The sequence below is a fragment of the Canis aureus genome, chromosome 18 (assembly GCF_053574225.1).
Source record: "Canis aureus isolate CA01 chromosome 18, VMU_Caureus_v.1.0, whole genome shotgun sequence".
Lineage (NCBI taxonomy): Eukaryota > Metazoa > Chordata > Mammalia > Carnivora > Canidae > Canis > Canis aureus.
This window is the reverse complement of record NC_135628.1, coordinates 9,025,732-9,049,345: the sequence shown is the minus strand read 5'-3', so window position 1 is coordinate 9,049,345 and position 23,614 is coordinate 9,025,732. Positions and strand designations below refer to the sequence as shown.

Here is a 23,614-nt window from a genome sequence, read left to right as displayed (position 1 = left end):
ACAATTCACCTTTTTAAAGTGTACAATTCAGGGGTGCCTGGCTGGCTCAGTTAGTACAGCATGTGGTTGGTAGGGGTCATGAATTTGAGCTCCATATTGGGTATAGAGATTCTTTAAAAAAAAAATTAAATGGGGCACCTGGGTACCTCAGTCAGTTTATGTGTCAGACTGTTTATTTTGTCTTAAGTCATGATCTCAGCATCGAAGGATCGAGCCCTGCCTTGGGCTCAGTGCTCAGCAGGGAGTCTACTTGAGATTCTCTCCTCTAACTCCCTCTACCCCTCACCCCCTTTCTCCCATGCTCATGCATATCCTCTCTCTCTCTATCTCTGTCTAAAATAGTAAGTAAATCTAAAAAAAATTTTAGATAATAAATTAATTAAAAATAAATACAGTGTACAATTCCATGGTTGCAAGTATATAGATTTTTAGATTCAAAGTAAGGAATGAGGGATCCCTGGGTGGCGCAGTGGTTTGGCGCCTGCCTTTGGCCCAGGGCGCAATCCTGGAGACGCGGGATCGAATCCCGCGTCGGGCTCCCTGCATGGAGCCTGCTTCTCCCTCTGCCTGTGTCTCTGCCTCTCTCTCTCTGTGTGTGTGACTATCATGAATAAATAAATAAAAAATCTTTAAAAAAAAAACACACACAAAGTAAGGAATGATTTTCTTTTTCTTTTCTTTTTTGATTTTCCAGCTTTTTTTCATTGTAAAGATACTCTCTGTGACTTTCTTTTTTAAGATTTTATTTTTAAGTAATTTCCACACCCAACGTGGAACTCAGACTCACAACCCCAAGATCAAGAATTGCATGCTCTAGGGATCCCTGGGTGGCGCAGTGGTTTAGCGCCTGCCTTTGGCCCAGGGCGCGATCCTGGAGACCTGGGATCGAATCCCACGTCAGGCTCCCGGTGCATGGAGTCTGCTTCTCCCTCTGCCTGTGTCTCTGCCTCTCTCTCTCTCTCTGTGACTATCATAAATAAATAAAAATTAAAAAAAAAATTAAAAAAAAAAAAAAAAAAAAAGAATTGCATGCTCTACCTACTAAGCCAATCAGGCACACCTCTGGCTTTCTTTATCCTAAGCAGGGTAGCAGAGCAGAACTCCTCCTCCTCCCTCTGTTTTATTTTAATTAATATCTTAGTGATTAAGTGCCACTTTTGGTTAAAGTAGACGCTTTTCCATTCACAGAGTTCAAAAAGACACGTGTATTTGTCTATTGAATGACAGACATAGCTCCAGGAGACAATTGACTCAACTAACTAGTTATCATAAATTCGAAAACCTATTCTTATTTGGTACCCAATCTTGATCTTTTAACCAAGTTGTTAGTGATAAATGTATCGATAAATTGTAGTATTTAGTTACCTTAGTATATATTTTGCCTTTGTCTTTGGAGGAGATGATAGCAAATTATGTCCCTCATTGCCAGGTGTTATTTGGATAATATTCTGACAATCCTCCACCCACTTATCCAATCAGGGCTAGACAATTGGTGACACCTTACTTAAAATTTAATCCATGCTAAAAATTATGACCATGGTAAACAAAATACAACTTTAGAGACCAGTAGTAGTGTCAGAAGGATGGAGTGAGGATTAAAAATTATTTTTTAGGGGATTTTTTTTGTCTAGTTTGTGGCTATTCTCTTGAGTCATTTTAAGAAATAATTAAATGACTTGCCTTGCAAGATCCAGTCCATGTTTAGGATTATGCAATTTCTATGAGAATATCAGCCCACGTATTTCCTCATTACCTCCTAAGACCTGTGGCTCTACATCCAAGTGAGAGCCAGAAAAGCAACATTCCAGGTGTTTTACTGGAAAGACAAAGTCCAAATTATAACAACCAATATTTATAAAAACCACATTCAGGAAAACTTTTTGAGTTCTATAGTTTTTCTAGATAGTCTTAAACTTTCAGCCTCCAATCAGGAAGAGGCAGGCATCTGTACTGTATCCCAGCAACCCTCACCCAACCCATCTGCACTTCACTGAGTTTGGAATGTACTTTGGCATGAGAGTGAACTTGTTTTGAGGATCGTTATGAGAACAGTCCATGTTGTTTAGTCTATTCCAATTATATTGTCCATTATATCACATTATATACCTATTGTCAATGACTTCTAGCTCCCCAGAGCTAAGCTAGACTTCAAAAGCACAGTCCTCCACACAAGACTGTCCTTACTTTAATACCAGCCAGAAGTGAGGAGACCTTCAGGCCACCTTCATTTGTGACCAGCTGGCTACAAATTCGGGGGTTCCCACTACCCCACAGCCTCAGAACTCAGGAAACCACTGTACTTAGGATTATAGTTTTGTTATAAAAATAGATACATATCAGAATTAACAGGAGAGATACATAGGGAGAGGCCTAGCAAAGTCCTAAACACAGTTTCCATAGACTCTAGGGATCTGTTGCCCTCCTAGCACATCAATATGTGACAATACAGAGTACTGCCAACTAGGAAAGCTGACCTGAGCTTTGGTGTCCAGCTTAATGATTGATTGCATCATTGACCATATAGCTGAATTCAGCTACCAGTTCTTCCGCTCTTTCTGAGGTGAGACTGATGTGGCTCAAAGCCCTAACTCACTGACCACGTGGTTGGACTTTCTGGCATGGCAGCCTCCATCCTGAGTTATCTCATTAGCATTAGCTATCAGGGGCTGTCAAAGGGCTCACCCTGAATAACAAGGACACTAGCCACTCGAGAAATGCCAGGGGTTTAGAGGTTACCTCCCAGGAATAAGGACAAAGCCATCACAAACCCCTGTCTGATCTGTTTCCCTTATCTAGGAAAGCTGATAGCCAAATTTGGGGTCCATCTTTATGTTTGAATTTGTGTGTGTGTACTTATTCATTCATAGTTCTTATTTTTATTTTTTAATTTTCAATTTATGTGTCCATCCTACCTAATACTTTCTTTCTTTTACTCTCATCTTTATGCTGCATTGTTTTATAGCTGCCTGAAATACTTACTGGGCCAAGGAGGAGGTGTAAATGAAATAATACCAAAAACCTCAGAGAAAGTAGGGAGCAGGAGGATAGGAGGTCATGCTGTCTGCCTTTGGAGGCTTTGGGCCACCACTCTGACTTTAGTAGGGACATACTTTGTGTTCTCTATTGAAGGAGCTCAGCTGGGCTTCTAAACCAAGAATGCCTAACAGGTTCTGCGGTGCTGCTGCATGTGATGTCAGATTGGGAAGGAACCTTAGGAGTGTGTTTTTTGTGCTCATAGTCACTCATACAACCATTCAATCCAGAAACTGTTGTGCATCTGTTATGTTAGTATCTATAGAATGCTTTTAGTATCTATAATTAATAACATCAGCTTTAAGTTTTACTTCCTGATGGTAACGCAAGCTGTCTCCATTGGATATATCATTCTAAGCATCCGTTTCTGCTTTCCTGTATACCACTACTTAACTAAATTGAGATTTTTCTAAATTGCTTTTTCCTAAATTGCTGATTTTTATAACTTTCAGCCTAACTCACATTTCCATTTTCTACCTATATATGTCAATCCCCTATGACTATTGAGTGCCATCTGCTCTATCTGCTGTTTCATTAATGTTTCCTCTGCCTTCGGCTTATGAATAAAGATGAAAGACTCTGCACTGACCCTTTTGCTGCCATTCTTGACATTTTAAACCAATTAGACAAAAAAATACAGCTTGTTATTATGACTCCTTGCCTAATACATAAGCTGATCTTGTATTCTTATAACTGTGGTTTTTATCCATGCCTATTTTGTAATGAAAATTCTATCGGATTTCATCAGATAAGTTTGAGAATTTCAAACATATAACATCTGTGACTTTCTCTTCATCCCTCTATTCTATAAATCCGTGAATAAAAGCTAGTATGCCTACCCAGCATGGGATTTTTTTTTTTTTTTTTAGAAAAATAAAACCACAAAGCTGGTGGGCTTTGATTTATACATCTTTGTGTTGCTTTCTATGATTGTCTGTTAATATCATATTTTTTTGTTTGAGAGTAAGTTAAAAAATGTATGCTTGAACTAATCAGATATCATGCTTAACAAAAGAAAAAGGAAAGAAAAGAAAAATGATTTTTCTTGATTGACTTCTGCTTTCTATTTATTTCATTTATATAAGACTTATCTTATTTTAAAATTATCAAGCCTAGGAAGAGCAGAGAATCTGAATAAAACTAGTCCTTGTGTTCATTTTTCCCGGAAGAGCAGAGAATCTGAATAAAACTAGTCCTTGTGTTCATTTTTCCCGGTTATGAAATTCTTCCCAGATTTGTTAATATTAAAATGAGAAAAGTTTTATGCAAATGAAATAAACAGAGGAAGAAAGAAAGCAGAGGTGGAGCAACAAATGGCTTAAGTTGCTCCCCTTGGAGGAAGATCTGGAACGAAGTTTAGAAAGAGTTTGTATTGTAGACAAAAGGCAGCTCTTAATGGAATGAACTTGGGTAGAAATTAGAGTTGTTTGGGGCCTGCAAGATCAGGAATGATGGGAGGCACTCCAGAGTTTTTGTCTCTCTTATTGTGGTTGTCGATTGTGCAGGTAAACTAGCTGAGAGTGCACAGTACCCTGCCATCACCATATGAGAGAGAACCCAGAACAAAACAGCCTGGTTTTAGTTAACTTGCCATTAAAGTGATTTTGCTTGTTGTCCTGTCTATCCCATGCTGCCTCAAGTATACCAAAGTGTAAATTAGGCTCTCCTAAGAAGAATTTATATCATTTCTAATGTTTACATTGCACATTTTGCAATATAGGGTCAGTTGATTAAATTTGGCCAAAGAAAACCTTAGATGGCTTAGTATCACTCTGGTTTAGATTCACAATTGTGTTTGCGCTGAGCCGAAACCAAGGAGATTATTAAGGTGAGTAAGATTTTTCTTTAGCCAAATGGATTAGATCATCACAAACTTGAGAAATGTGAGCCAGAATGGTGACTCTTAATAAGCACTGAGTCTTGTGGACCGAAAACAGGAGCAGGCCGAGAAAGTACATGCTCCGTTTTACTGTACCAATAGAGATAGGATTCTTTATCAAGAGCTTTGTTGGCTGGGTTTTTGTTTTTGCTAACAAAGTTGTTGATGTAGAGCTCTGAAATGTGTTGTTTTGTTTATTTTGTCAAACTGTGCATGTTTATAAAAGTTCAGTTTCCTTTAACAACACCCCTTTTCTTTGACTTCTGTCCTTTTCAGTTTTGACATAAGGTTCACTTAAATTCAAAAAGCAATAATTAAGATGGTCTGATAAATCCACCGTAGCCCTTTTAATTTCTCTAGCTTTTATCTATCCACTTGCTACCAGCATAAAGCTTTGGCCTTCATAAATTTAAAAGTTCTTCTATTTCTTTTATATTTGCTGTATGCCTAAAGTGTTGAGCAAGGTCTTTTCATTCTCCATGTCAGAACTCCCAACGTATTCCAGTGCTATAACCTCTGGAATCTCTACTAAGCTTTACAGCCCTTGGAAATTCCTCCAGCAGGACTCATAGAGTCCTTCTTTATACATGTACAGCTCAGTATTTAGACAAAGATCCAAAGAATCCCAGTACAGGTTTCTTGAGCTCCCTCTCTTCAGCTCTCTTCTCTCTAGTACCTTGTCTCACAAAGTGTACTCACTATAGTGTCCTGAACTCCAGGCTGTTTTCCCCCTCTATCCAATGAGGTATCTACACCTCATTTCAGTTTCACTTCCCTATGTTGCAATTTGAAAAATACCACCCAGCAGAAAACTAGCAGTGTATTATTTTCTTCTTTCATGGATCACAACCCTGAACTGTCTATTATACAATGTCTGAAAACATAAAAATATACGAAGCAAGTTATTTTATGATAGTTTTCAGGGGAAGGGGAAGTGTGATATCCATTATTCCATCATGGTTGAAACCAGTTCATTGAATTGATTTTTATCATGGCAACCTTAATTTTGGTTCTTCAAGTGGATTAGTATTTCTAGATGTTTAGTGATACATTTCCAGAAATGCCACATAGAATTTATTACACTTCTAGGTAATTATTTCATTTTATGCTATTCTATAAATATTCACAGAAAACAGCAATAAACTTTATAAAATTCCTTTTTTGAGCTCCATGTATACGAGAAGCTAGAGAATAGAATGCCTATTATAAGAACAGCATAAAGACTTTCTTTTAACTTCAAAGAATTTTCAAATCCCTTCAGAAGACAAGGCAGACAAACAGTTAACAAATATGATGGTAATAAACCGTGGAAATTGGCATTGGCTGGATAACAATGATATCCAACATGTAATGACCCATGCACAATTTGAACTCTTTACATAAATTACCTGAGTTAATCCTATAAACATTTCTGTGAGATAATATTTCCATTCTCATCTAAAAAGTGAAAAAACTGATGGGGTGCCTAGGTGGCTCCATCGGTTAAGTGTCTGTCTGCACAAGTCATGATCCCAGAGTCACAGGACTGAGCCTCCAGCTGGGCTCTCTGCTTAACTGAGAGCTTGCTCCCCCTCCCCTCCACCCCATGTGTGCGCTCTCTCTCTCTGTCTCAAATAAATAAAAAATTTTTAATAAAAAAACTGATGATTAAAAATGATAAAATATTGAGTAGCACTGAGGGCCAGAGTTCAAATCCAGGTCTAGTGTTTCAGAGCCAGAGCTTGTAACTCTTTTTTGTTGTTGTTTTTTAAGATTTTATGTATTTATTCATGAGAGAGGCAGGGACACAGGCAGAGGGAGAAGCAAACTCCCCACAAGGACCCGGATGTGGGACTCAATCCCAGGACCCTGGCATCACGCCCTGAGCCGAAGGCAGACACTCAACCACTGAGCCACTCAGGCGCCCCTCGTAACTCTTTTACAGTAGTCTGGAAATGGCTGCATGATAAAAATGCAAATCTTAAGTTACAGGTTAAGATTTGCAACAGGCAGAAAGCAAAGAGAAATAAAATGACGTCAAAAAAAAGATTATATGCAGAACCACCCTGATTGGAGCAGGTGTTACCAAAGCGTATTTAAAATTATTTACGTTGAAGAATGATAATTGTGTAGGAAAGCAGTGTTCGGAAAAGTTTGTCTGGGAGCACAAAGAAGGATGGATGTGATGAAAAAGAGATTGAGATCAAGGAGACCCTCTAAGAGACTTATTTATAGTAATCCAGTGACTGATTAAAAACTGGACTCGGGGTGATGGCATGGGTAATGGAGAGAAGTCAAAAGATGGTTCAAGTGAAAATTTTATAAGGACTTGATTATGAACTAAACTGGCAAAAAGGGGCAAATCAAAAAGCCCAGCACATTTTTGTTTGAGGAAGAGGCTGAGGATGGGAGTTAGCTGACAAAATCAGGAGGAAAACCAGGATAGGGAAGGGTGCTGAGACCCAGCTGACTGAGTTTTCTGCATAGCTCTCCAAATGGATTGTCTGTCAGCATTTTACAGTGTAGACTTGGAGTTTTGATTCAAGGACAGATATGGAGAAATTTGAAATGTTGTCAGTATTCATATATTCCCCCTTGTGCTTCTTCCCCAGATTCCTCCCATCCAGACTATAACATTTTCCATTAGCTAACTGTACATTTATTAAGATAATATCAAATATCTGTTTCTACTTTACAGAAAGAAATTCTGGAACAACAGCAGCAAGAAAGAAATGATAACAGTTTTCATGGTATTTGTATGTTTTGCAATGAAGAATTTTTCGGGAACAGGTTTGCCTTTATTCCTGTCTTCAAATATTACTTTCACCTGAAAACTCATCAAAATGTTCATAATGGTTATTTAAATTAAGTTCTGTGGATTAGCTCAAGATCCTTTCATGTATCAGCAGTAATTTTTTTTAATATGCCTCACATCAAAGATGGACTACAGTTCCTCTAAACAGAATGAGGAAAAAATTTCTTATTTTCTTCTTTCATTGTTTTACCAGCTTTTATTTAATTTCTAGTTAGTTTACAGTGTAATATTAGTTTCAGGTGTAGAATTTAGTGATTTATCACTCACATGCAACTCTCCAGTACCCAGTGCTCATCATTATAAGTGCCCTTCTTAATCCTTGTCACCTATTTAAACCATGTCCCCCACTGCCACTCCTCTCCAGTAACCATCAGTGTGTTCTATGTATATAAGAGTCTGTTTCTTGGTTTGCCTTTTTCTTTAAATGCCAACAATAAATTTGTGTTTAATGTCATAAGACTTTTGCAGTTGACTGGTAGGCAAGACCATGTACAACAAACTACCACAGACACACCCTTCTATATTGTTAACTCTAAACCTTTAGAAGTTTTTGATGTTTCACTTTTGAATATTAAAAATGATAAAGCTCTAAAAAGAAAAAAACCAAAAACAAAAACTGAGGTATTGATAATTCTTTACCATTCCCAACTGGGTCCTAAACCAGCTGGCAGATTATGATTCAGTTCTAACACTAATTGCCCAGAGTTAGCATTAGGCTCTGCAGATTAAAGGGTATCATCCCCAGCAAAACTGCCTCCATTTTAGATACCAGCCACAAGTTCACTTGACCAACTGGCTAAAAATTCAGATTCTCACCAGTAACTTGCATAGTTCAATAATTTACGGAATGACTCACAAAAGTCAAGAAAGTAGTATGACTGAAGTTTTGTTATAAAGGAACAGCCAAGTGAAGAAATTGGGAACAGCTAAATGAAGAGATACACAGGGCAAGTTCTGGGAGGGTCCTGAACTCAGAGCTTCTAAGCCCTTTCCCCCGAGGAATCAGGACACGTCACCCACCCAGCACATCAAGGTATTCACCAACGAAGAATCATCACTGAGCTTTGATGTCCAGAATTTTTAATAAGGCTTTATGACATAAGCATGATTGATTCAGTCATTGAACTTAATTTCCAGACCCCTCCTCTCTCTGGAGGTCAGGCTGGTCAAAATCTCTACCTTCTAATCATGTAGTTAGTCTTTCTGTTGACCAGCCCCCGTTGTAAAGCTAACTAAGGGCCTTCAGTGAGTTGCCTTGTCAGCATAACAAAGTTAATCCTATCGCAGAGAAATTCCAAGGATTTTAGAAGCTCTGTGCCAGGAACCAAGGACAAAGACCAGACAGATTTCTCATTACACAGCATTTAATATTACAAATGTACATCACTTAAATACAAGTCATAAAGTTGTAACCCCTAGGAACTGGCAACATAAAGTGGACAATCAGAAAAGTGTCATTTTTCTGCCCACTTGAAAAAAAGCAGTCTACTGTATTAAAAAACCTACCATAGTAACTGATACTGTTATCTGAAAAACAATAAGAAGAGGGTAGCTACAGATACAGTATTAATTTGAATTTAGAAAAATGGTTTGGTGGCAACACAATGTTTAAAACACTGATTCTTCTGTAGGGCAATTGGCATAGAGAAAAATCTGTACCAAACGCACTGTGAAATACTTGGTTTATTCAGAGTTATCAGCAATAAATAAGTGGCTAGCCCAAAGAGCATATTAACTATGTGATTAATAAATGTGACTCCTACATAGTCAAAAAACATCAACATTTTCATAGAGATGGTTGCTTCATTTTATTTTCTAAAAGAAAAAAATAATAACCCTAAAAAACAGTGATTTGAGGGCCAGCTGAGTGTCTAAGTAAGCTAGATAAACTGTATAATGTGTCACTGTGTCAGTGGTTTCTGTACCAGTAAGTTCCCCAAAACTGTCATCTTTATTTTATGAACTAAAATAATAAAGAGAGTGCCTGGCTCGCTAAGCCAGAAGAACATGCCACTCTTGATCTTGGGCTCCTGAGTTGAAGGCCCATGTTGGGTGTAGAGAATGAAAGAATGGATGAATGAATGAATGAATGAATGAATACACACACAAACATACTAACTAACTTAAGGAGCACCTGGGTGGCTCAGTCGGTTAAGCATCTGCCTTCAGCTCAGGTCATGATCTCAGGGTCCTGGGATCAAGCCCGCAGGCTCTCTACTCAGTGGGGCATCTTTCTCCCTCTGCTTCTGCCTCTCCCCCCTTCTCATGTGCACTCTCACTCATGCTCAAATAAATGGATAAAGTCTTAAATAAATAGATGTTAAAAAGTAATAAATAAAAATAAAGTTGTGATAAAGACCCAATCGAATAATATATTTTACACACAGACATTTTGCTAGGTAAAACTTAGATAATTTAAAATTTTCCTTTTGGAATAAACTAATCAACAGGCTGCCATAGGTGTATTCAGGTTATGGTACTTGGATGTACTTAGATGTGTTAATTGTGGGTTCCAGGTCTCAGATAGTGAGCTGATTAAATGTCTTTGATCCCAGGACATGCAGTGCAGGGCGTATTTCCCTTTGGCAGTTGTCCCTTCCTCCTCACCAGAATGAATTGGAAAAGTAGGCAAAGCACAGTTTATTTAACAGTTTAATTCATTTATAATGAATCATCTATACATGAATGAATTCATCTATAGAGTATATTCCTGTCCACTAGCAGATAATGGAATGCACTTAACCCACCTTAAAGAACTGTTGTGATTGTGTGTATACTTAAGTACTTGATAATGAACCAGTCTTTTATAGCCCAAATGTGTGTTTTAGTGTTTTACCTTTGCATGTACTTTTGATTAGTGTTATCATTATAAAAATGCTATTCCAAGAGCACCTGGGTTGCTCAGTCAGCTGGGTGTCTGCCTCAGCTCAGGTCATGATCCCAGGGTCCTGTTTCTCCCAATCCTGCTTCCCCTGCTTGTGCTCTCTTTCTGTCAAATAAATAAAATCTTTTTAAAAAATGCTATTCCTGACCTGATTTGTTAGATGGTTCATAAATAATATAAATTGCTCACATTTGTTCCTAGATCTGTTCTTTTAAACCACATGGCCAGAGAACATGCTTTCAACATTGGATTGCCAGACAACATTGTAAACTGCAATGAATTTCTATGCACATTACAGAAAAAGCTGGACAAGTAAGTATTTTTTTTCCATGAAACACAACCTGAAGCGATTTTAATTTTGGACTCTATTGGGAATTTTTTTTAATTGTCTGTTGTGAACTTTTTAAGATTAATCTAGCAGAAGTAATTAATAAAATTACTTCTCTCCATCTGTCCTGGAAATAGAACAGGGGCATCTGGATGGCTCAGTCAGCTAAGAATCCAACTTTTGATTTCAGATCAGGTTACAATCTCAGGGTCAAGTCTGCTTGAAAGTTTCTCTCTCCCTCTGCCCCTCTCCCCTCCCCATGCATGCTCATGGGCATGTGCTTTCTCCCTCGCTCTCTCTCTCTCTCTCAAATAAATAAATCTTTTTTAAAAAGAAATATAACATTACTAATTCCCTTGAATTTTCATGTGTGTCCTTCCTCAGTAGTAGCTCCCCATTTCTTAATTTTGTATTGGTAAATCATTTGCTTTTCAGTATAATTTTTAACATATTTAATAAATATATTGTCAAAATGTTGGCATTATTCAGCTTTATGTGAGATATTACATACTCTGTGCATTCTTTTACCTTTTAGTATTTATTCACATTTATATATCATAGCATTCCATTTTTCCTAAGGTCATATTGGGGTGACTGTGGGTATCTAGAGCTTAGCCTGTAAAAATAAAGAAGGAAATTCTCTAGGTCACAAAAATGGCTTTCAAAAATCTATCCACTTTTCTCTCTAGGAGAGGGACCAATATTTTTTCTCTCAAAACCTAGGAGTTCTTTTGTTTGTTTTGTTTATTTCTTTTTAAAGATTTTATTTAGAGAGAGAATGAATGAGTAAGGGAATGAGCAGAGAGGTAAGGAGAGTGAGAATATCAAGCAGACTCCTTGGTAAGCATGGAGCCTGACACGGGGCTTAATCCCACCACCCCAAGATCATGACCAGAGCCAAAATCAAGAGTCTGTCGCCTAACAAACTGAGCCACCCAGGTGCCTATATATATATATATATATTTCTTTTCTTTTTTTTTTTAATGAAATCTCAGCTCACAATATTGGGAACAATAACATTACAAAAGAAATATTAAATGACATAGATCACTTATTAAAAGTTCTGAGTTCAAATTCTGGTATCAACACTACATTAAAACAAGTCCTTTCACGCTTATTAAATGATACTTCATTTATAAAGTAACAATTGTACTTTCTATCAAGATTAGCATAATCTTTTTTTAGCATAATCTTTTTTTAATGCCATAAATTACTTGCTGTAAAAGAATATAGTTATTTCTGTGACACAAGAAATGGTTAAAAGCATGTTTAGTAGTGATGACAAAAGAATTTGAAATTGAAACAACTGATTTCACTCATTTGAGAGTTTTCATGTAGAAGGAGCTTAGATATAATCTGTGTGACTCCAAAAAGTGGAACTCTAATGACTGATAGGGAGAAGTGATAGGCAGAATCTGCTCTCAGACTTAGGTTAGGAAAGACATTTTGTTAGTAATATGTTCGTTTTCGCTAGAAAATGAATGTCACCAGAGCAGACCAGTAACTTGACCAAGTCTCACAGCCAGTATGTACTGGAACTAGGCATTAAACCCTGCAAATTAGTCACAGGATATACCAAACCATGGACTAATTTGTTGCACTCAACGGAGGCAGCCACTGCTAGTTACCATAATTGAAGAACATACTTACATTTTCATTTTTAGAAGAGATAATTTGATTAGAAAACAAAATAACTTTTGGATATTAGCTATCTCTGTCACAGCATGAAGTAAGTACATAGCCAAGTTGGCCAATGTAGCCAACTACAAAATAAACCAAGCAAAATAAATAAATAAACAAACAAACAAACCAAGCTTGCATCCCACAAAACTGAATGAATGAAGTAAGACAGGTTCTGACAAGGATGTCGTATTCCACTTGAAGATTCTGTGTGACCTAAAATAAATAATCTTAAGACTTAAAAATTAAGGACTTCTGCAGCAACTGTCCAAGAGACTTGTGTATTTTGTCAGAGTTTGTGTATTTGTTTTAGCTTGCAGTGCTTATACTGTGAGAAGACCTTCCGGGACAAAAATACACTTAAAGACCATATGAGGAAAAAACAGCATCGGAGAATTAATCCTAAGAACAGAGAATATGACCGATTTTATGTCATCAATTATTTGGTAAGGCTTCCTCTTCACAATTTAAAATTTGATTGAATTTCCATAGACAAAAATCCTTCTAAGGGCTGTCTAATATTTAAACAAGCAATTAGTATAAAGGTCAAAATGTAATCAAGGGACACTTCTGAGCAATGATTAGCTTCAGAATGGTTAGTTTACAGAACATAACTTGATTTGATTTGTCTTTGATTTGCCAGATGTTTACACAGTAAAAATGTCATTTCTCTAGAATTCATGGTGATCTGGCCCAAAAAAAATAATAACAAATTGAAAGCATTTGGATATCTATACACTCCTTCCCATTTGTTCTATTACCTTGAGTCCATAGATATCTATATTCCAGTAAAAAAAACCCATCTTTTGACCTCCAGATATGCTAGGTATTCTATGCTAGATAACTCTTCAAAAACCAATCTCTTCATAGGGCACCTGGGTGGCTCATTTGGTTGGACATTTGACTCTTGATTGCTGCTGGGGTTATGATCACAGTGTTGTGAGATCAAGCCAGGCTCACGCCCTGGGTATGAAACCTGGGTAAGAGTCTTTCGCTCTCCTTCTGCCCCTCCCACTCCCCTTAAAAAAAAAAAAAAAAATTCTCTTCATTCCTCCCTCTCTCCCCATTAAAAAAAAAAAAAAAAAACCTTATTATCCTCCTTGGCTAGCTTACCTTTGGTGGAAATTTTAGAGAAAACAAGTCATTTCACTAGGCAGAAGGACATTGATTTGTTTGGCTAATAGAATGTTATAATGGTGTTACCATGTCAAGGGTTTTAAATACATTGAAAGCCTTCCTTGCCCAGAAACTTCAATACCATTTGCTGACCTTTTTGGTTAAGAAGATTTCCAGTTGGAGGCAAGTATCACTAGGGGGACATCTAGAAATGTAAGAGGAGAAGGAGTATCTAGGTGTCAGTCCATTAAGCATCTGCCTTTGGTTCAGGTCGTGACCAAGGTGCTGGGATTGAGCCCCACTTCGGGCTCCATGCTTAGTGGGGAGCCTGCTTCTCCCTCTCCCTGCTCATGCTCTCTCTCTCAAATTTTTAAAACCTTTAAAAAGAAAAGTAATTTAAGAGAGGATTTTGTCTGACACAGTGACTGGAAGTGCTATGGGTCCTGTGCTACTGCTGAATTTGGGGTGTACATAACAAAGGTGAGAATCCACTCGTGTAAAGAAAAGGATTAAGTCACTCTCCACTGGAATTAGTAGAAAAAGAGTTGCTTCTGACACTTTACTTAAGCAAATGGAAACTATTTTTTTCCTCTCAATAGGAATGAATTAGAATCCAAACTCATGGCCACAGAAGACATAACCATATTATCTATTGGACAGAAACAAGCATATCCAGAAATATGTTGGAAATCTCAGCTTTGGGGTAGAATTTTTGTCTGTTCTAACTAATCCTTTTAGCGTTAAAATGAAATTCCCCTTGAGAACCAAGTTTGACATGTGTTTAAAGATTGACTCTAAGAAGTTGCCATGATCTGCTACAAATGTTTTACAACCAGCTTAAAGGCAAAGGCACTCTTGTAATCCTTCAATCTTCTCTTGAAATCACTCAGTCATTAATTCCTAGAACAAACGCCGCTTCAGGGCCCAGCCAAATCCAGTGGGGAGTGGACTTTAGTGTTAGCTCTAAGAAATATCAGCTACTGCAGAAAGCTGTGGAAGCAATTTGATAGTACTTCCTTCTGGGGATCTTTTAAAATAATATTCAAGAGCTTGGGACAAGCAGAACATTATATATATAGCTGGAGGTATTCACCTTTAGAGGAGACTTCAAAGGGACTGTTCACTCAAATTCTGCTGGTACTTTTAGAAAATTATGACACTTTATTCTCTGGGCATCAAGTAGTATGTCTGTCAAAACTGAAATTATCTGCAAGGACCAGCTGTCTCTAGATGAGTGTGCTAGATTATACTACCCACTGAGTGCCCAGATACGATGTGGCATGAAACATAGCTTAAGAGAAGTGTTTCAAGAGAATATAAGGACTTTAATAATATATAAAATGAAAATTAAATCATTTTAGGAGAATATTGATAGAAATAATTTTTTCTTTTAACTGGCAGCATTTGACTAGTTGCTAAGTGTCAGGCACTGTCTTGGGTATTTTCTTTAAGTCATTTACTCTTAACCATACCCATAATGTCACAAGTTTTATCATTATCCCCATTTTATAGATTTGGGAACGAGGCACAAATCTTTTCCCAGAGTCACATAGTTAGAGCAAGGTACTTCTTAACCTCTCCGTGTATCAATTTCCTTCAGTTTTTCCTCGGTTGAAATAAGGTACCTACCTTAGTTTTTTAGTTGGTTTTTGGTCAAGTAATAGTGATGAATTCATAATGATCTATTCACCACCTCCTGCCTGTTCTCTTTTGTACCAGACTAGAAAGTGAGTCAAGGTCAAAGTAAAGCCAACTTTAATAAGCTCATCAAGGGCTCTGGACCCACAACTTTAACCGTCTTAGCCATGTATGCTTTCCTACTGAGGTAATAGCACACAAGAAGAATGAATTAAAAAACAAAACCTAAAATGTATTATGATTAATCTTAGCATTTTGGAAATGATGTAAACTTACCTTAGAAAAGAATTAAAGAAGCTAATAAAGTCTCTAAAGATGTTGAATTGTCCTCACATAGAGAAGTGCTTACCAGAAGTATCAACCTTAATACCATCCTGAGTATTATAGATAAAAGGTATAATAATACATGGAATGAGTATATAAAAGACTGTTCCAAATACTAGTATGTGTAATTAGAGGAAAATGTGAGATTGCTTAGCATTATTTTAGTTTTCGTTTAGACCCCACTAATGAAAATACCTATTATTTCACAAAAATATTTAATATGAAGAATAAATTCTAAAAGTTTACTTAAGCAATGAATAATGACATTGCTTTAGTTTTAAAAAGGGGGGAAAAAAACATGGAGAGACACTCACTGTGTATTCCTCTGAGGGAACAAGTGACATGAGCAATGAATGTGGGCCAGAGAAAAGAACTGTTATACTAGCTGTCAGGCTCTGCACATCCATTTCTCACGTCCTCTTCCCTGCTTCACTTTCATTGGCTTCATACATTCTACACACATTTGAGTGCCTTCCAGTACTAGATGCTGGTGGAATAGAAAGAAAAATACTACAGACCAGGTGATTAATTTAAGTCACTACTCCGAGAGTTTAGAGGTTGGTATGAGAGAGGGACATGTAAGCACATAATTCAGCACCTCGGAATAGGGTGCACAGAGTTAATGCTTGGACCTCTCCTGTAGCAGATACGTGCCCACAGAGTTCCTCACATCCACTTGGAATGGAATCTCCAGGCCAGCAGTGATGGCAGCATCCAGGATATTCCTGGCAAGATGCACTCTCATAGTCATCAAAAGTGGGAGAGTTAAGGGACAGAAGCTGTTTTTGACCCTTCTCTGAGCTCGGCAAATTGACAGATTCCTTTTTCTTCCTTAGGTGAGATAATTTCTGTATTTAATAATTAATATGTTTAATAATTTTAGAATAGTAACAGACTTGTAAATACATAAAAAGTCACTATGCATACTCTGGATTACCTACTACAGATTCTTTCTTTGTTTTCTCACAAACAAGAGGAGTCCGGGGATAGTGGAGATGGTCAGGGGGACAATTTCCCAGGCAGTTTCACATTCAGATGCCCCTGCCTCAGAGGGCAACACACCATGTGCATGGTGACTGAGCTACCTATTCCTAAGGTGTTCATGTTTCAAGCCCTGAGTTTTCCCTAAAGGAAACTATTTTTGCAGTGGTGTTACCATTTTTTATTTATATTTTTTATTCTTAAGATATACAAAGCCATTTGTAACAAAAGTAAGCTCTTCACCTGTTTTTCATAGCTTTAGTATAGTTCTTTCTACTGAAATTATTTATATTTAAAACACTTTTTAAAAAGAAAATTTTATTTATTTGAAAAAGAATGGAGTCAAGTGGGCGGCGCAGGGAGGGGCAGAGGGGGAGAGAGAGAGAGAGAGAGAGAGAGAGAGAAACAGGCTCCCTGCTGAGCAGGGAACCTGACACCAACACTGGGGCTCTATCCCAGGACCCTGAGATCATGACCTGAGCCATCCAAGTACCTCCATTTAAAACATTTCTCAACATACTAGAATTTAAATAAAAACTTGAAAAAATTTTAAAAACACTTTTCTTTCTCTGTTTATAACGGATTTTTTTTGTAGAAGTACCTATAAGTGTATGTGTTGAAGTGGTGGAGATGCTAGGTGAAGGAGATTTCTTTTTTTTATATGTTTTTCTTGTCTGCCCTCTCATTGATCATAAACCATCTGATCCAGGGGGTTGAGGGGGTGTGCTGAACATCTTTACTGACATGCTTTCCAAACTTTGTTTTTCTTGAAATCTTTGCTTTCCTAACATGATTCATTAGCAGGCACAGCATCTTAATTAGAGAGTTCTGTGCGTTGGGTTTTTTTCTTTACCTTTTTGGGTCTTGTTCCTATAATAAATCATATATATATGACTATACAAGCAGAGCATTCTAGGAAAGTCTGAGCCATGTCACATGCAAATCACTTGTTTCTTAATACACTAGTGATCAGCAAGTTCCATTTTCCTCTGAAGTGGTAAACGACTAGTGCTCTTGCCTAGGAAAATCCCTACATGTTATAATGAATACTTAGAATACTCAAAATAATGCTTTGGATTTGGAAGTTTGACACTGAAAGATATTTTAAGTCTCTGCCCAAAACATCTATCGATAAGCAACATTTGTCCATATATTGAAAATGGTAATACCACTGATGGCCCTTCTTTGAATAATATCTCGCAGCAGTGACTTTAAAGTACAAGTCCAGAGAGACCAAGTAATCCATGAAAGATTTAATTCATCACCAAAAATTCCAACTAACGGATCCTGTTGGCATTGTTGAAGCCATTCTTGGTGTCCATAATGAGGTCCAGACACTTCATGGCAACTTTGAAAAGTACATTATAGAGTCCAAATTAACTGTCTCTAATGACATTATGGTAAATCTCTGCATGTCTGAGTTTATGCATCATTTAGCTGATAGATAATGACAGCTTCAAAACCTCTCATTAAGTTGATGAATGATAGATTTTCTTTTTTCCCTAAATCATAATGGACCTCGTAGTTCTTTGTTTTTTTGTTAAATGAATACCTTTTTTTAAGGAAAAAAAATGTTCAAAACAGAGAGTAAATTTTTTTTTAAGATTTTATTTATTTATTCATGAGAGACACAGAGACATAGGCAGAGGGGGACACAGGCTTTCCACATGGAGCCTGATGCGGGACTCGATCCCAAGACCCCAGGGTCACAACCTGAGCCAAGGGCGGATGCTCAACCACTAAGCCACCCAGGTGCCCCAAGAGTAAATTTTAGTTATTTTTTTTTTCAAAAGAGAAATAACAAACAAGGTTATCTATATTTATAGCAGGTCAGGTTGCGCCTGACTGTAACTGCTTGGTTAGCTGCTTGGAAAGGTGTGCATTTTTGTTCTTACATCCTTCTTTAGTGTAATGTCTGCTTTTGCATGGCACAGTGGGGAAATCAGATGGAGAAAAAGGAAAAGAAAGATGAACAAATGATTCAAGAATAGAAAAGATAGATGATTAGGCCAAAAGAAATCATCCCTGCTCATTACTCCATAAAGTTTTGCTAAAAGTATGACTAAATTTGCCAGACAAAGCCCTGAGTAGGTGAAATTGTAAGAGAAGAAAGGGGACTGAAGTAGATATTTGAGTACTTACTATTGCCTGGTGCCACATACTTTATATACAGGCATACCTTGTTTTATTGCACTTCACTTTATTGTGCTTCGCAGGCATACATTTTTACAAATTGAAGGATTGTGGCAATCCTATGTTGAGCAAATCTATCAGTGCCATTTTTGCAACAGCATTTGCTCACGTTGTGTCTCTGAGTCACATTTTGGTAATTCCCGCAATACTTAATTAAGGCATATACATTATTTTTTTGGACATAATGCTTGTGCACATAATAACACTGCAGTGTAATGTAAACATGACTTTTATATGCACTGGGAAACCAAAATATTCATTTGACTTTCCTTACAGTGGCAGTCTGTAACCAAACCTGCAATATCTCTGAGGTATGCCTATACATTAGCTAATTTACTTAATCACCTTACAAAAACCTTTTGAGACCGGATCTAAATTGGCATTGAATTTTTAGATTTTTTCAGTTACAGTTCAGTTTAAAAAATACTTTCTAGTACTTACTATATATGCTTGGCTCTGGAAATGTAACAATGAACAAAGTCCATGTCCTCAGGGACATTCTGGTGGAGAAAATAAACAGCAAGTAAGAAAACAAATAGATATACAGAATTGATTTCAGGAAATGATTGATGTTTAAAAAAAAAATCACAGGGGAATAAAAAGTAACTGGGAGGAGAGATGTTGTTTTAGACAGAATAGTTAGAAGAAGAGATAGTAACATTTAAGCAGATGCCCCAAGGACTGAGCCATGTAGTTATTTGAGAGAGCAATGTTGAGGCAGATGATGCAACAAGTCCAGAAGTAGCCCGGTAGAGGGGAGATTGCTGCGTTTAAGGGATAGCAAAGACACTGATCTGTCTGGAGCAAACTGAGCCAGAGAAAAAGTGGTGAGACATAAGGGATGGAAAAAGAGCCAAGGCGGAACGTGCAGATCTTACAGGCCATGATAAGGCTTCTGAATTTTGTTCTAAGTGTGGTAAGAAGCCATGGGACTTTTGGACAGCCCGGGTGGCTCAGTGGTTTAGCGCCACCCTTCAGCCCAGAATGTGATCCTGGAGACCCGGGATCGAGTCCCACATCAGGCTCCCTGCATGGAGCCTGCTTCTCCCTCTGCCTGTGTCTCTGCCTCTTTCTCTCTCTCTCTGTGTCTCTCATGAACGAATAAATAAAATCTTAAAAAGAAAAAAAAAAAGAAGAAGCAGCAGCCATGGGAAGGTTTATACAAACAGGGAAGTGTCCTTTAGAAAGATCACTGTGGCTGCTGTGTGATACAGGGAACCTCAAGGAGAAACAGCCAGCTAAGTGGCTGTTTTAGGATCCCCATCAAGAGATTCTAATGTGCATCCAGGGTTGAGATTTAAGAGAAAGGAATTTGAAAGAATATTGCTGCTTCTCCAAAAAGAAAAACATATTAAAAACATTTTAGGGGATCCCTGGGTGGCTCAGCGGTTTAGCACCTGCCTTCGGCTCAGGGTGTGATCCTGGAGTCCCGGGATCAAGTCCCACGTCGGGCTCCCTGCATGGAGCTTACTTCTCCCTCTGTCTGTGTCCCTGCCTCTCTCTGTGTGTCTCTCATCAATAAATAAATAATCTAAAAAAAAAAAAAAAAATTTTAGGATACATCCTTCCTTGTCACTGAAATAACTTAATAAATCCTACTTGTATTGATTTAAAACCAGTGAGTGTATGTGTTTTTGAGTGGGTTTATTATGGTGGCTTTTAAGTCTATGCCTATTTTCTCTCCTTTCTCCTCTTCCTCTTGCTCCTTCCATCTCTAATTTTTCTGTTCTTCCCACAAAAGGAACTTGGAAAATCGTGGGAGGAAGTTCAATTGGAAGATGATCGGGAGTTGCTAGACCATCAGGAAGAGTAAGACTTCTTATAACTGCTAATTAATTGCTGTGTTTTAAGAGGAGGAAAACATTTATTTAGTTGGGTTTAAAATTATTATTCTGGAGAGAGAGTAGAAACGAAGAAAACTTTCTCTTTGAGCCATGCATCCTTCCATGTAATAGTGCAAAAGCTTGAATTCAAAGTAACTTTGACATAAAAATCACTAAAGCAATTGTTATTCCAACTAAATACGGTTTTGTCATTAAAACAGTTAATTGAGGGGTGCCTCGGTGGCTCAGTTGGTCGAGCATCTGACTCTTGGTCTTGGCTCAGGTCTTGATCTTAGGATCATGAGATCAAGCCCTATGTCAAGGTCTGTGCTTAGTGTAGAGTCTGCTTGTCCCTCTCCCTCTTCTCTTTCTCTCAAATAAATAAAATCTTTAAAAATGAATGAATAAAAAATTTTTTAAATTTAGGATCCTGGAGTCCTGGATGGGTCAGACAGTTAGGCATCTGCCTTTGGCTCAGATCATGATCCTGGGGTCCTGGGATTGAGCCCCATGTCGGGCTCCCTGCTGAGTAGGGCATCTGCTTCTCTGTTTCCCTCAGTCCCTCCCACGCCCTCTCCCTCGCTTATGCTGCCTCTCACTTTCTCGTGCTCTCTTTCAAATTAATCTTTTTTTAAATAAAATAATTTTTAAACTGTTAATTAAAAACACAGATAAAATATAATTTAGAGAAAAATACATTCCATTGGTGTTTTGCTCAGTTGGTTGGTACCCAGACCTTGAAGTGATACGACTTTTGGCTTCTCCACGCTGCTTGTCATTGAAATAGAGAATATAACGGAATTCAAGTTAACCTTGTTCCATGTGCATCCCATTGACCTAGTTAAAACATTCGCAGCTTCTTTCCTTGGAATTACAAGCTTGAGAAGTGTTCTTTTCAACTAAAAGGATTCCCTGCTATTCATTCTCTTTTCCTTCAAAGCTATTTAGCCTTTTTTCCTCTCTTGGGATTTCAATTTTCCAGGCTTAGGAATGACAAGAAGTTGGCAGTGTCTCAAAAATAAATGCAGGGTGTGGGGGGTAGGCAGGATTAGTAACATGAGTTCTGTATGTTTTTTGACTTCTCTGTCTACCACCAGATTTAACACTTGCCCATTTAAAATGATCAGTATTTCTCACATGAAGGATGTACGGTTTGCCTTTTTAAAACACACCATTTGTCATGCAGAGAGAGACACACTCCCAGCATTGCACCTCACAGCATGCGTACTTAGTGGTTGTGGCTAATGAGAGACAGCATCACATCTACTGATATGCCTCTTTTGCAAATTAAACCTAGTTGTCTCAGAAAAGCATTATACTGATTCTGTAGTGAAATAGTTGCTCAGAAGAGAAGCAAATAGAAGAAAATGGAGCAGCACCTGTTCGCTATTTATATTAATTTCATGGTGCTGCTTTGAATTTCAAAAGCTATATCAAGGAGTCATAATATGATGTGACAGTCTTTACAAAAATATCAGAGTTGAAAGAGATTGGCAGGGTTTCCCGGGGAGGAGGAAGTAATACCAAGTGACTGTGTAGTACACCCTTTTAATGAGGGGAATCTCCCTATTTGCTGTTTTCTTTTTAACACAGTGATTGGTCTGATTGGGAAGAACACCCTGACTCTGCTGTCTGCCTATTTTGTGAAAAGCAAGCAGAAACAATTGAGAAATTATGTGTCCACATGGAGGTGAGATACTTTTATTCATTTGAATTTTGTTTTGTTCTGACAGGGGAAAGCTGATCATGATTGTAATCTTACAGCATATATATATGAAATTTCTGTCACTATCCTATTCCTAAAAGTGTTGTAAGCAGAGTGCCTGGGTGGCTTAGGCAGTTAAGCATCCAATTCTTGGTTTTAGCTCCTGTCACGGTCTCAGATTTATGAGATAGAGCCCCCAAGTTGGGCTCCTTGCTCAGCGTGGAATCTGCTTGAAAGATTCTCTCCCTCGGACCCTCCCCCTGCGCTCACTCCCTCCCTCACTCTCTCTGTCAAATAAATAAATGAATAATTTTTTTTGTTTCTTTTAAGTGCTATAAGCAAAGCAGAAGAGACAGGTCAGAACCATCAAGAAGAACCAGAACTCAGGGCAATTTAGTACATTGCCCTGGATGAGTGTGAACTGTTAGGGTGGGATTTCACAGACCACTGATGCCATCCTACCTCTAGATGTTCATAAGATAATTCTAGCTTAGAATGTGGGTCCTATAACCATGATTAACAGTACTCAAGATATGGACAGGTTCCGAGTCTTTTTCCACTGCTTTCTGTGCTGGTGAATGAAGAAAGCAGGAAGGGAGAAACTTCCATTTACAAAGCCCTTGATGGAAATGGAATAGTAGAGCATGGGGGTAGGGGGGTGGGCAGAGAGAGTACAGAGTGTGGCTGTGCAAGCTCCTTCAGTCACAAGGATTTGGAGGGAAGATATTTGAGGGCATTTCCAATTTGTGTGTTCCCTTCTGTGGATGCCATTTTTATATTATAATGAAGCTTGAAACAAAATCTTCTTTTTACCCCAGTATATCTGAAAGATGACACATTACCAATATCTCTGATCCTCAGCTGGACAGTGGAGGTGGAAAGGGGGAACATCTAATGAGTCTTGACAGTATCGCAGCTTGAGGGTAGAGGGGTGATTTGAATATAAGGAATATTATACTGGATGATTCTAATATGCTGTCCCTACCCTCCCCCAGCCATCTCTGCCAACCATCATATAGACTGTCCTATTTCACCCACCTTCTCCCCACTCTCATTCAGAAACACTGTTCCTAGTTCCATGAAATAAAAAAACTAGAAGGTGTTTAAAAGGCCATGAGCATTTACCCCTCCGAAAGCAGTCTTTTTTTCTGAAACAGGTTGCTAATAGTATGTGGGTATAGTTACCAGTATTTAAATTTAGTTCATAATATCCTAATATCTTTGAATTGAAAGGAG

General features: G+C 37.9%; 1 protein-coding gene across 2 annotated transcripts in view; it reads left to right on the top strand.

Moving 5' to 3' along the window:
• Positions 1-23,614, top strand: part of ZNF277 (zinc finger protein 277) — a 109,047-nt gene that overhangs the window by 76,611 nt on the left and 8,822 nt on the right. Inside the window, exons 5-9 of one of the 2 annotated variants that reach the window (XM_077856139.1) lie at positions 7,590-7,681; positions 10,792-10,902; positions 12,912-13,044; positions 20,592-20,659; positions 22,267-22,363. In XM_077856139.1, the coding sequence (XP_077712265.1) occupies positions 7,590-7,681; positions 10,792-10,902; positions 12,912-13,044; positions 20,592-20,659; positions 22,267-22,363 (501 nt within the window). Of the gene's footprint in view, positions 1-7,589; positions 7,682-10,791; positions 10,903-12,911; positions 13,045-13,468; positions 13,579-20,591; positions 20,660-22,266; positions 22,364-23,614 lie in introns of both variants that reach the window. The other variant, XM_077856140.1, reaches the window with a different exon arrangement.